This window comes from Anopheles funestus, chromosome 2RL (genome assembly GCF_943734845.2).
Source record: "Anopheles funestus chromosome 2RL, idAnoFuneDA-416_04, whole genome shotgun sequence".
Classification (NCBI taxonomy): Eukaryota; Metazoa; Arthropoda; class Insecta; order Diptera; family Culicidae; genus Anopheles; species Anopheles funestus.
This window is the reverse complement of record NC_064598.1, coordinates 4,109,059-4,122,628: the sequence shown is the minus strand read 5'-3', so window position 1 is coordinate 4,122,628 and position 13,570 is coordinate 4,109,059. Positions and strand designations below refer to the sequence as shown.

At 41.5% G+C, this 13,570-nt stretch overlaps 1 protein-coding gene across 15 annotated transcripts in view; it reads right to left on the bottom strand.

Annotated features, from left to right (window-relative positions):
- Window positions 1-13,570, bottom strand: part of LOC125761596 (RIMS-binding protein 2-like) — an 87,913-nt gene that overhangs the window by 48,797 nt on the left and 25,546 nt on the right. For 14 of the 15 annotated variants that reach the window (XM_049422855.1, XM_049422850.1, XM_049422849.1 and 11 more), the window contains one exon: window positions 1,690-1,788. The exons of the other annotated variant lie outside the window; for it this stretch is intronic. In XM_049422855.1, coding sequence (XP_049278812.1) covers window positions 1,690-1,788 — 99 coding nt within the window. The remainder of the gene's footprint in view (window positions 1-1,689; window positions 1,789-13,570) is intronic. 15 annotated transcript variants of the gene reach the window in all.

Sequence of the window (13,570 nt, the reverse complement as noted above, 5' to 3'; positions counted from 1 at the left end):
GAGGTTTGTCTGCAATTTATCACTTTTAATTGCATAACAAGCTGCTGATAAACCGGGCGTGGTTGGCTCGTTCTATAATGTTCCGATTAGCACGGCGAGCGGGTTTTTTTGGCCTGTGCTGTGTTACCGTTCCCATCGGTTACGGACCAGCCAAGAACTTGCTAATTACTTCGTCATTTTTGTGTAATGAAAAATGAACAGGCCCCCAGGTCGGTTGTGAGACGTTCCGGGCGGCTTGCGGCATGTCATCGGTTCGCTGAGCGCCAACCAAGTTCTCTGGTCGTTTCCGGAGCGCTGACGATGACGCCAGTGCTGATGACGATGATGATTACGTTGCGCTGTTTGTTTGCCAACGGTTTTTCCTGTCGCTAGTTTTGTGTGCCACGTGGTGTTTCCGGTAACAGTTAAGGTAAGAAAGTTATCATCGCCCGCACCAGTTCGAGCCACCGCTCGACGCCCTTTTGCCATTCGCTACATGCGCGCTCGTGTTCGGGGAAAAAAGGCGAAACGAAAAAAGCAGTGTGACTGCTTTTATCGTCCTTGACTCCCCCACCTGGCTGTTAATCAGCAGGAGTGTTTTGGTAAGGGTTCGACGTGGAGCAGCAGCTCAAAGACCAAGAGGCATTGTACGCGGATTTGCTTGAAGGTCGATACGAAGGTTGGCGTTGACAGTTGATGGTGCTTCAACCGTGAAGGAAACGCGGTCTAGACTTGGTGTTCATTGACGCCCCACCAGCTACACAGGAGCTTAGCATATACAAACAATAAGCCACCCACACGCAATCGGTCGGGTTTTACTAGAGCTCATGCAACAACAAGCAACAAAAACGTGTTGGAAGTTTTGGAGACGATTCTAAACGGTCATATTCATAAGCGTCCTTCACATACGCAATCAACACATGGCGATAAATGGGATACAAACACAAACTCAAACGGATTTAATCTACCTCAACGAATAGAACATATGCAACAATACAACACCACATGAAACATGAAACCGTGGAAATGATATGGGTAGCTTTAAGCAAAAACATAAATAAAACTGAGAAAGAGAAAAATTACCAGAGAAAAATAGATTCTTCGTATAGGAAATTAGAAGTAAAGCAGAAAGCAATATTAAACTATGTAAATAGTAGGAAATAACAGACTGGAAAGGAATCAGAAAAGAATAAAGTATTCGTTTAACTATACTAATGTACCGACTGGTTAACGACTGGTTAAGCTACAAGATTTACAACGTTTAATATACGAAACCATGTGAAGAACAAGCGTAGTAAGATCGATAGCACTTAGTAGTAGATACGTGTTGGTGTTGAGGGGATGTGTACTGTTGAAGGTAAATTTACAGCAACTGTTTGATGGTGATGAAATATTCTGTTCGCCGTGTCCGTCAATCAGCATCTTAACGAACGGTGTAGATATTAAAGTTTTTGCGTGTATCGAAGTCATGTTGTTTTGGGGAAATTCATTTTTCCGATTACATTCAACTACATAACCTCAAACATTTACATGTTGTTGAATAGGAAGGGTGAGCTACAGTTATGATGTTTTTGTTTATTTTCTTGTTTTGTTTGAAAGATTGTAGCTGGGTGCGATGATGTACATGATGGAAGGATTGAGGTAAAGAACGTGTATGTTGAGCGTGTAGAATGTGTGATAAGTATAGTAAAAATTTGTAAAAACACAGACCTTCTTCTCCAACTCGCGGGCTCTGGACTGCAACGTTTCTATCGGTTCACTTATCCTACCCATGCCGGACGACATACCTCTAAGCTGTGCCAGAGCTTCCTGTAAATGGAGCGTGTGAAGAGAGAATCAATGAGAAACGGTGTGAATTGATGAGATGCGAGATTGATGATGTCTCGGCCCGTAAGAGCCTCGGTTAAAGGTTGGCCATCAATCAGCACGAGCCTGGATAAACATGAGTAAGTGCATTGAGCGTGAACGCTCTCCATTCGTTATCGTTAGATGCTGGAGATGGATTCATGCGTTTTGCATGACGCAGAAATTGAACAAGATAATCCTAGTTTTTTGTGAGTGGATTCACTGTGTGATATATTAAATCATTCAAAGCTCGCACAAGGTCCGAAAACGTACGTCTTACTGATTAGTTGAGCAGGAATCGATGTGGAAACCACAAAAGTATACAAGAGACAATGCTGAAATGTACGACAGCACACAATTTTAACAAATCAATCTATCGTACTAACGAATATTTTATTCGCGATTAAAAACAAAAGAGAAACGATTCCTTAAAAGAAACTAAAAGCGAGCATCATAAATTAGGCCATAAGAAACTGGATCGAACGAATCAGAATAATCGTGGAGAACAATTGGAAAAGCTCCAAATTTCGATTAAGCGAAAATGAGCTTCTCAATAGAGAGCATCAAACGTTTTATTGCAGCAAAAATATTTCCCCTCCATGCAGATCTGCTCACACTGTTGAAGGATGATGGAAAATAATCGAAAAGCAATTAGCACCATCCCTCATTTGTGCTTTCTATCACTTATGTCTGGTTTACTTGTTCCTTTTTAGTCTCATTCTTGCTGAGCGTTTGATGGTTTGTGAATGAGATAACAGTTACAAATATAATTAAAAACGTTTTTTCGTCTTTCTTCATGATTTAAAGAAAGCCAATCGTACCTTAGCTTAGCCAATATTTTTATTTGATCATTTGTTTAATTTCAATTTTTTGTTACAAAAGTGGTGAAAATCGTCCATTTAATCGTTTTGAAAAATAAAAAAATTGAAATTGGATCAATAATGAAAATCAAAATAATCCAAAGGTACAACATGTGTCGGGGGGCATAAATCCGATAAGTATATTAATAATCAAACACAATAGAAATAATCAATCAAACATTTCTTGTGTCTGAAGGCCGAATGAAAAAAGTCGAACTAGCAAAAGAGAGTCGAAAACAAAAACGGTCGAATATGGGCTCTATTCGATGCCTGGCAGTGCACTGCTTTAATCTTTTATCTTTAATAAAGCCACACAATGACGGTGAGAGAAAAAATGGGCATCCACTTATTTCGCTGAGTGAATGTTATCACACCCACCAACGGGCGTCATTCACGTCTGATGGTCTGCTGATGGCTCATTTCCACATAGGCAATAAATCGTGGCAAAGGTGACAAAATAGCGCAACGCAAAGTGAATGTTCCTTGTGGTTATTTTGAGTTCGGTGTGATTTTACTATCCATCCGGCAGCGCCAGCGGATCAGTCAGGAGGAGGAGGTCGCTTGGTTTTTGAGAAGCAGCCTCGAGCCGTGTGTTGGAATTATACCGATGAGAATTGAAGGACACCAACGTGTCGGTATGCGATACTCTTCGCACAACACATAATGATGTGTCAATGACATAATAAGAGACGTTGTTCTTATCACGAGCATAAAACGTGCCATCGTTTTGGAAGGCTCGGACAGCCAGTCGATAAGATGACGTGTGACTTTTCGGACACCGAGAATCAGGTCATGGTACAACCGCGCCTGATGGAAGAATTTTGATTATGAATGTTTGTGGCGGTGGATGATGATCATGAAAGAATGTGCTCATGAAACGAAACTATAGGGTTTTTTGTTTGTTTCTATCGAAGATCGGAAGCTGTACCATTTCCAATACGCCATCATGAAACATGATAATGGTGAATAAAGGTTTTTGTATCGGCAGTGCGTGGGATGGCCCATTTCAACAATGAGAGTCACCTTCACACACACTAACAACAAACAGCACACATACGCACACACACACACAGACACTCGCACTCGTATGTTTCAGAAAAATGCCGGTTAGAAATCAAATCACTAGAAGGCATGCATTATAAGATAGGATAATAAAATGAATGTTTAAAAAGGTTAGTTATAACTTTGGAGCAAAAACCTTTTAAAGAAAAATCGTGCATTAAAATGGTTTCGGCTAGAGTTCTATGGAAAGAAAAGTAACGGGGGTAACTATTTGAAACGGAAATAAACGCATACTTACAGGGGGAGGTGGGCAGTTTCCTTGCGCAACATACGAAAAGCAGTACAAAACCAATGATCCTTGATCCGTTTAGCGCTTATTGTTGCTAATTAAAGTGAAGACAATTTCTTTAAGATCACCAAATGTTTCCCGAACCCCAAAAAACTATCCGCCAAATCGAATGACGTTATCCGAATTCGAAAGCACGGGTTGAAGCCATGTGTACGAAGCATGTTTCAAGCATTAAGTGCATGTCGCCATACTTGATTGGTAAACGGCGTAGACGAAGAATGGCAATGTCATTGCCCTTGCTGTCATTTTGGCGTTCATTACGCTTTGTGTGGCACAAAGCGTAGGGAATGGCTGCACAGGACGAGCAAATGATAGGCGACAACGTGTAAGAGCGCTGTCGCCAAATCTTCGCTTTATGGGTATAATCGAAGGGCAGGCAAAGTAATAACGCTTATGTCATAAGCTGGGTGTCGCAAAGGACTGGTTTTTTTGTTGTGGTGTATTTGTTCATTCCCTTATCGAACGAACGTACGGCAAAAGGGTGAAATGTTGTATGCTGCCACATGTCTGCTGGTAGCTCGCGCTTGCTATATCTGTGTGTAATAATGGATAAATTGTGTCCCATTAATGAAACCAGCAATTTCGTACCGTCACGCCGGTACTTATCGTGTGAGGTTTTAGCTTCGTGCGATAAAAGCAACAGAACTAGTATGTGTGTGTGTAGCAAAACATACTAGTAGTTGTAAAAAATACATCGCGATGGTTTTTGCTGAGGAGAAAATTAAAATTCGCTAGAAAATACGCTATTGAAATGTATTAAATATTTCTGTATGTAAAGCTAAAACTAATCTGATTATTGCAATTTTTAAATATATTCAAACTTTTAATTATATTTTCTCAGTAAATTTGCAGTTTAATCAAATGTTTTTGCACATGAGTTTTCGTTTGATTTACTAAATAGGTCTTTAGAGGTTATTTCACTTCACTATTGATTATTATAGTGGACAAAGCATCGATTTCGAACAGATATTAACTCAAGACTTGTTCACAAACTTTGCTAAAACAAATACTTTATCCTTAATTATGTGTTCAAAGTAAATATATTTCATGTAATTACATATTTCATTGCTGATAATGCATGACTTGTACTAAAACATTTTACACAGCTCATAACATTTACACTCTCTAGAACATAGAGAAAATATTGAAACATCCTGGAACATTGTTTCCTTCTCGAACGCTTCGTTTATTAATAGCACAGTTATTTAAAGCCCGACATCCACGGTTGATCGACATACAAACACACTCACACACATACAGAGGATACGTTGTCCACCTTCATCGGTGCAATCTAAAATGTCCACTCGATACGAGTCATCAAACGCCAATGTGCCCAGTGAGGACACAAATCGATTGTACAGCGAAAACGGGGATACACGATCGAACGAGAGTGTCCTTCCGACATGTCTGCCTTTGACGCAAGAAGTGCAACGCAACGTACAATGTGTGGCCCCAACATTACCGAGCTATCGTGTGTTGTTCGGTGTGTTGCTAAAGATAGTACAGAAAGGAGACGGCAGCTTGAGACGGCAAGGCACAAAAGGGTGTGGCGATCCGGTGGACGAGGGAAAGCAATTTTGCACTTTCCCGCGTCGAAGCCAAAAGCGTAATGCTTTATTAGGTACGAAAGCGGAAAGGCTGGTGATTATCCATCTTTGGCACTGCTTTCGCTACGAGGAGGGAAAAAAGCGATAACTATTGGATATCGATTTTTCGATGCAAAGGCTCTTGTTTCACAGGATTTTCACTCCCGGGCATGTGAAAGATGCTAGCAGCATACTCGAGCACACAATCTGTCTTCTGGTTGATCTGATTTTCTCGGACAAACAGCTTCCGAAGCTCGAGCTGCTCGAGTGCTTCCCGTTACCAAATTCCCGGAAGCATAAGTTTCGGCGACCGGATCACACGGTTCCGTTTATTGTTTCCACACGAAAGCCATGTCGCTGTTGCTGGGCAACTTTTCGTGTTTCGGATTGTTTTTCTTTTTTGCGCGCTATTATTGCTACGGAATCCCTACCAGGGGACAGACGATGGGCAAAAGGAAGAAGAAAAAAACACACACATAAAACCGAAGAACTTTGCCATGTTTAATTGATTCGGGTAGCGCGGTTTGTAAGGGGGGCTCATGTTTTTTTTGGGCGGCAGCTATTTTTGCTTGCTCGTTTTACTCGTTTCGCAAAAGTTTTCAAGCGCTCGCTAAAACTTGATACGTTGTTACAACCGACACAAATAGTAACAACAATACTACAGCGAGAAAGAAATGAATTTCCACCAGTGTTTTGTTTCGTCGCATTGTTGTTGTTGAAGAAACATGAAACAGTTGGTTGTGTAGATGTGTTTTCTCGTTTTCTTTCGTATCTTTTTTTTGGGTAAGGAATAAATTATCTTTACTTACAAGGCTGGCGAAATGTTGTCATTGAGTGAAAGAAATATTATCGCCGTGTTCTTCATGTGAGTCGCATAAACAGTATGCTAGAGATCAAACTGTACCTGTTTTCTTCTATTAAATAATGTATAGAGTATAAATATGGATTAGAATGATCATTTCATGCCGTTTGGGCTTTGTGATGAAATCAAAACAAACTCCTCCTGGATGTGTTTCAATATTTGTTCTAAGAAAAAAGTAAACCCATATGCAAATACAATCCATATGCTTCTTTTTAATGCCAAACAGCGCCTTTGAATTCGACACATTTCCACCCAATGGGCGGTGTGGTCCTAAAAAAGCTGTCCTAAAATTATCGATTTTCCATCGAATCAACTCAACCTTTGACTCGATTAACGGTTCCGCTTTTCATCGGAAACCCATAACCATTAAACGCTCTTTATGGTAATCTATTAAGCCATCAGTTGTGAACTGGCTCATAACGTCTTACGTTTGACAGGTTCAAAAAGCCAAGCCAGAAACGGCCGCCACCGTCACCGTCACCGTTCTAAAACCCGATTTTACACTCGCGGAGCGTAGAAGCAGATAGGTCAGAAATAGGACACACTGTAGGATGGGTAACAACGAAAAAGGAAAAGCAGCAAGAAAACACGTAAAGAAAATCCATCCAAATGGATTTTGATTGCAAAGTCTTGTCTGTGTGAAGAAGCTGATGGAAATCGATACTTGATACTCCGCCACGTAACAGAAGCGCCGGGCACTTATACGTACGGTGGAATGAAGGGAGTTGGAGTTTTACAAAGCGAGAGGAGCAAAAGATGGTTTTTGGCAATAGAAAAAAACAAATGTAGGTAACATTTTCCACCACATCCAGTGCTAAAATCGAATGATTTCGCTGTATTGTGTACCCTTTTGCATCGTTCACTATCATCAGCCCTCGAGCAGTCTTTCGTTTTTTTTTTCGGTTACTAAATCCGGTAGAAGGTCAAAATTCTACCAAATGTCATAATTTGCAAAGTATTTTGCGTAGTGACGAGAACTGAAGCATCCTGAACTGAAGTGTTGTATTTGTTCAATGGCGTTTTTATTCTCATGTAACAACAGTGTCTGTTGCCGTTTGCTTCGTGGAACGTATCCAACATATGTAAACCAATAAATCATATGTTAATAGAATTAAATAAAGCAGGTTCTTCAGCTTTGCATAAGTTCAAACATTTAGCGTTATTTTTTCCATACCAGCTTCTGCACCTGCGTTGTTGAAAACGCATAAATTATTGATACCTTTGGCACCTGGAGCCTGATCGCGATTCGATCTCATGCTCTTTTTTTGCGAATGTTACTACCTATATACTTACAGTACGAAAAAAATAAATAACATAAACAAACTCTTCAGCGCGCTTCAGACTGTTTCAAGATTTCCCCCATTGGTTCCGAGTTTCCGAGGCATTGGCTGACGCTGTACCAGTTTACCGTTCCCGCCGGATGATGAGGTCTGGGTTAAGTCAATTTACTGTCCAAACAGGAACATACCTTTCCATGAATGGTGAAGTTGCGTGGAGTCACGGTGTCTAGCAATGGTAGAAGGGTGGCAGTAGCAGTGTTGTTGACTTTAACTGGCATTCGCCGACTGCACGGAATACGAAAAATGAATAACCTAAGGTAGAGCTGGTGATATGGTATGGGCTCGAATTCGCTAGAGTTATGAGTTACGGTCGACGTCTCATAAATAATAGAAGTTCAACGTTTTCGTGCCGACTGGAGTTTCGTGCCCAGATGGACGAACAACAAAAAAAAGGAAGCACTGCGATAACACGCACCGTACGATGGTCCTGCTCCTTCCTACGAGCAACATGAGTTTTATCTTACTAGGAACCTACCGGAACGTCTGACGGTTGTTTGAAGTCTAAAAATATGTTACGCTCCCTGTAGAGCTTCCCACGCGGCAGTGGCATCGATCGATCCTGTACAGGGTTGTTTTTTTCCATCAGTCGGTAACCGCTTTTCAATTGTCTTGTCATGATTAGAGGGATAAATTATGATTTACCGAATTGAACGGAAAGTGGCTCATTCGTTCCTGGTTTTACACACAGACTGTATGTTTGGAAAGGAATGTTTTGCTTTATTTAACCTATCGAAGAAGGAAGTACTTCACAGCCGGAATTATTTCAATTTTTCCATCTATCAGAGAAAGTCTCTTCATACTGATACCCACAGGATGACTACTGGCTTTGCAATTGGGTACTCCTGTAGGGTGATATATTCATGGAGATACTTTATGTGGAGACTGAAGGAGACCGAAGTTCGTTTTGACGTTATGGCTGTCTGTCTGACTGACGGTCTGTCTGTGAGAAAGCTTCCTTGTCTCGTTCGTAATTTAATGACCTGTTAAAACAATGGCATTTTATGCTGCCGATCTGATTGTCATGCTTCGGATATTACATTCCATCAATGTTTTGTGTAAGTGCCGAACACTTTCATTAAAAACAGTAAAACTTTGCAATACTTTAATTCTTCACATGTTTATATTTTTCTTGAACAAATTAAAGCTTTGCAATACAAAAAAATCCAAATTACATATTTTTTTCAATCGACGAAAAGCAATACCAAGTTACGGTTTAAATCGTCACCATGCATTGGATCGTCATTCTAAGGAAATGCTTACTATGCACGAAACATTTGGAATAAATTTGCACTGAAGGGATTTACTCGTTCTTCGGAGTAACCGATAAGATTTCAGGACAGACAAATTTGAAAGCTTGCCCTACCCCCACCTTAAGAACTCAAATTCAACATGGCTAAATGTTAGAAGCGCACAACTGCGAAAAGGGTTCCGCCGGTTTTCACCTCAAGGTTAATGGGATAGATAAAGCCCCGGGAAGAATAGCACGGTGAGCTCCGCTCGAGATGGAAAAGACCGGCCAAAGTATAATAAAATTCACTTTTAATAAAAACTAGAGCTGGCAAAGGAACAGCGCGAATGCAAATGTATGTAAAATCGTAATGTAAAGTAGTGAACGCGCGCCCCATTTACCATATCATCGCGTGTATGTATGTATGTGTGCGTATGTTTAGCACAAAATGAATTGAGTAAAGTATGATAATACAAATAACGAAGCAACAAAAAAAAAACTCCACCACATAGATGCACAACGAAAACTGTTCCCTCAAGAATTCGGGCACCCTTTTCGAGCAAGTGCTAGGATTGCTGTGCGCTTCCGAAGCTTCCGACGCAAAAGGAGGGGTTGACTTCCTGTGCGAGAAGGTGGAAGAAAAATACGGCTAACCGTGGCACGTACACGCTTTGAGTTTTGGTACCTTTCAGCAGTTTGTTCCAAAAATTTCATGCCATGTTGTTGTGCTGCCTATTGTGCGACAAGCCGGTGGTATGGAAGTCTTTGCATAAACCATCAGCTCTCATCATCTTTCCGTGGCAGTGCTGCTACCTTCCGGCACTCAAGGCCCCGGGATTGGAGCGACTTTCAGCAGCGCCTACCTACACATGAACGCGTGCTACACATGCCTTCGCCTCAATTGTAGCACGTACATGTACGCCTTGCTTCTCCGATGCCTTCAAACCTTCCCTGCTCGGGTAAGAAGATTTTGGAGTTTAAAATCTTTATGATCATGAAAGCGGTCTTGTGGGTGTCTTTTTCGAGCGACGAGAAAGTAAAACCCCGGGCACTAAAGTATGAGCTTAGCATGTGGAGGATGGCGTGAGTCTGAACCGGGTGTAGCAGAATCAGGAGCTCATGGTACGGTATTGCAATCTTGACTCATTTCCTCTCGCGCAAGTGAAAGCACACCGCATGCAAAATGGCGATTGTCTGCCTTTTATGTTTAGTGTTGAGGATTTCGGCAAAGCGGCTGGCAAAGAACCATCCGTTGTTTTAACTCCTCACTTCCTTTCGCCCATACACACACCCAGTTGCTTTATAAAGTTAATCATAGGCCGCAAAGAAACATTTTCCTTCACCACGATCCAAGGCTGGCAAAGTTTTGTGTGCCCACCTCGAAACTGCTCGTGAACTGTTCCCAAACCGGTGAACCACTAATTGGATGACGTTACCAGGAGATCTTGTGCGTATGGGTGCCTGTAGATGCGTATGTGTGATGAAGAAAATTATTGCAAAACGAATCCCTAACGAATCCCTGTCAGCCAGTTTACCGGTGAAAGCTGTAAGCAGTGTCACGAGAAACCGAAAGTAAGAGAACGAGAGAGAGAGAGAGAGAGAGAGAGAGAGAGAGAGAGAGAGAAATTGCTACGGGCCAGTTCAACATCTTCTTGCTGGTTCGGTGTGGGCGTATTGCGGTCGGTTTGGCTAATTTACCGGACCGACCCGCAACCCGTCGGTGTGCTAGGTTGGATGAGGATTCGCAGGATCAAAGGATCCTATTCCGGCTGGGTAGGCCTCAACGAGTGGAAGCTTTCAAGTCAATTACAGTTGATGCCGGGCGCAAAAGCTCATGCTCATTTCAAAAACGCAAAACCATCGCTTGGGGGCAACTTTGCCTCGGCTAGTGCCACCCGTCGAGGGCAGTATGAGTAATCTACCGATGGTAAAATGCTGACACCTAGCAATACAAAATATGGTACGGTTTCGCAAGTTTCAATAAACCTACCAAACCATACCCTTTTCGGTTGGAAAAATCCAAATCGCATGTTTTATTCCACTATCGAGATGATTTATTTCATTTACCGTGCGCTTACGTTTTGCGGCCGGTCAAAAAAGTTGGCCAATTTTTTGACTTGCCGATTAGAATTACAGATTAGCTCAAGCTTTCCTTTGAAGGGAGGGAACAGCCGAAATCAAAGCCTCGAAACAACTACTCGAATGTGTTTATTAGCAAGGTAACGTGTTTGAAATAAAGTAGCTACTCGCCAGTCCCAGAACCCATGAATCCTTTAGCGAATTTCCATCCACATCGCAAATCACCTTACGCAATGGCCATCATTTCCGCCGCAAGCCGTCACGCCTCAAAAGTGCTCCTTGCGGTGGGCGTCTTTCGAGCGTCTTTCGTAGGTAAAAAAGTTGACTTCAATGTTGTGTTTTTTAACCGGCCAGTGCGTGCCCGTTGGCTATTTTTTCATATTTATCAGCAACCGAAACGGATGCTTAGCAGGTGAAGGTACCAGGGGTGGAGTGGCAAACGGAGAGGAGAGCAGTTTTTGTTTTCTGTAAGAACCTAAAACAATCTCTTACAAACACGCAAATTATCGCTCACGCTGTTTGGTGCTCAAAAGACCGAATGCAAAACGAATTCCACTCGGGTGGAACGCGGTAATGAGTGAAAGTGAAATAATGTTATAAATTTTGCCGTTCGATTTGTTATGACCTTTTTCGGAGGAGGGTAAGTTTTTTTTATACATTCGAAACTAAAAGTTCAACCTTTTTTCCAGCGTCCTGTAATTCAGGAGTATTTCTTACACTATGAAGCATTGTGCAGTAGCAGAAGTCATATTTTTAATGGGCAATCTGTTAATGTTTGTATATTATTTTTTTTATTTTTCTCCCTTCGCCAGCATAAAAGTAAACTGTTGCGAAACAAATCATTTATGACCCACGCAAGCATAAAGTTTTCCCACACACTGGAAATGGGTCGTTAGAGGGCTAACCCGAATTGGCACAATGGAGTAAACAATGAAAATAGAACCCAATAATGCCACCTGTACTTTGGTGGTTCGGGAACAGGTCCGTCCGTGGATTTGGTCATTATTTACGGGGTGTGCTGTGTCTTTTTTTTTTAACGTAAACCATGTACTGAGGCATGCCACAGCCATAGTGCTAGGTAGAACATTTACATTTAATCAACCATTTCGGTAACTGTATTAAATGCAAACAGCCATGGTCCGTCCTCGGTGCCGGTACGCGCTTTAACTCGTTTCGTTTAATTTCCCAGCGTACCACCACCACGGTTGGTACGTATCCAAAAACACTTTTCGAATCGATTCATTGTGTTGGGTGTTGGAAGCACTTCTTACTCATACACACACCCACACACCCACACACACACACACTTATTATAATTAACTTTCAATTTTGAAAATGATACTCACCGAAGAGGAGAGTGAATCCAAACATTAGACTTCTTTTGCGGACGAATAATGGACTGAGGATGGGAGGAAATTGAGAAAGACTAACCACCACCATCTTCTCCCCCTAGCTACCCCGCTTCCCATCAAAGTGGAATGAAATTATTCAACACGGTTTTATAATTGGCACGTGTGCCAATTTTCAAAACTCTGCTCAGGGTGGCTGGGTGGAAAATGGGTGTACCATCTCGTTCCTCACCTGCTCTTTTTGTGTCCCAGTAATAATGATTGGTTTTGCGGGTAATTGGTGGTGGTGGTTGGAGTGTGTGTTTGTGTGGTGTGGCGTTTCAATTGTGGCAACCACAACAGTTGCGTCAAGCAACAGACGCTTGTCGTAAATTTAATTAAAAGCTTTTAAACCATAAGCATATGGATAAAGGGATTTTTTGGGCACAAAAACCATACCGGTATAGTGCGGGAAAATCCGGCCACCATAAATAGATAGAATAAATGATCATCAATCGATTAGTTACGAACATTTGCACTTTTGCATTCTAACGCATGTTCTTAATATGCCATGCCATTTTCGTTGTCCATGCAAACCGTCACGGGGGAAGAAAGCAAAAAGAAAAAAAACATACCACGCTTCAAAGAAGTCATTTTGCAACGCTTCATTTATGTCGTAGCCGGGTAAGAGCTGTACCTAATCAGAATGGCACAAAACAATCACAAACGAGCTAATTATACAGCAACGGAATTCGACTCGCGCGTAAAAGCATGACGAGCTTTGCTTGGGATAAGAATCATGCACAATTAAACATCGAGAGTACCAAGCATAACGAGATTTCTATGTTAATTTTCTTCATTCTCCGTCGGGTTTTCGGTTTGCTCGATCGATGACCCAAGGTGCTATTTCAAATACTTTGTTATTATTGCTTTCTTAAAAAAAAGGTCACTTAAATGGGAAAGGAAATTGACCTTTGATGCTGATAAATGTGTATGGATTTCGGTCGGGTGCTTATTTTGCTGTAGTATTCATCTTCTTTGCAAAACAAGCGCAAAAGTATACATTTCTTTTTTAAAACAAAAACTTTGTTTCATTACGGATAATTAATCTT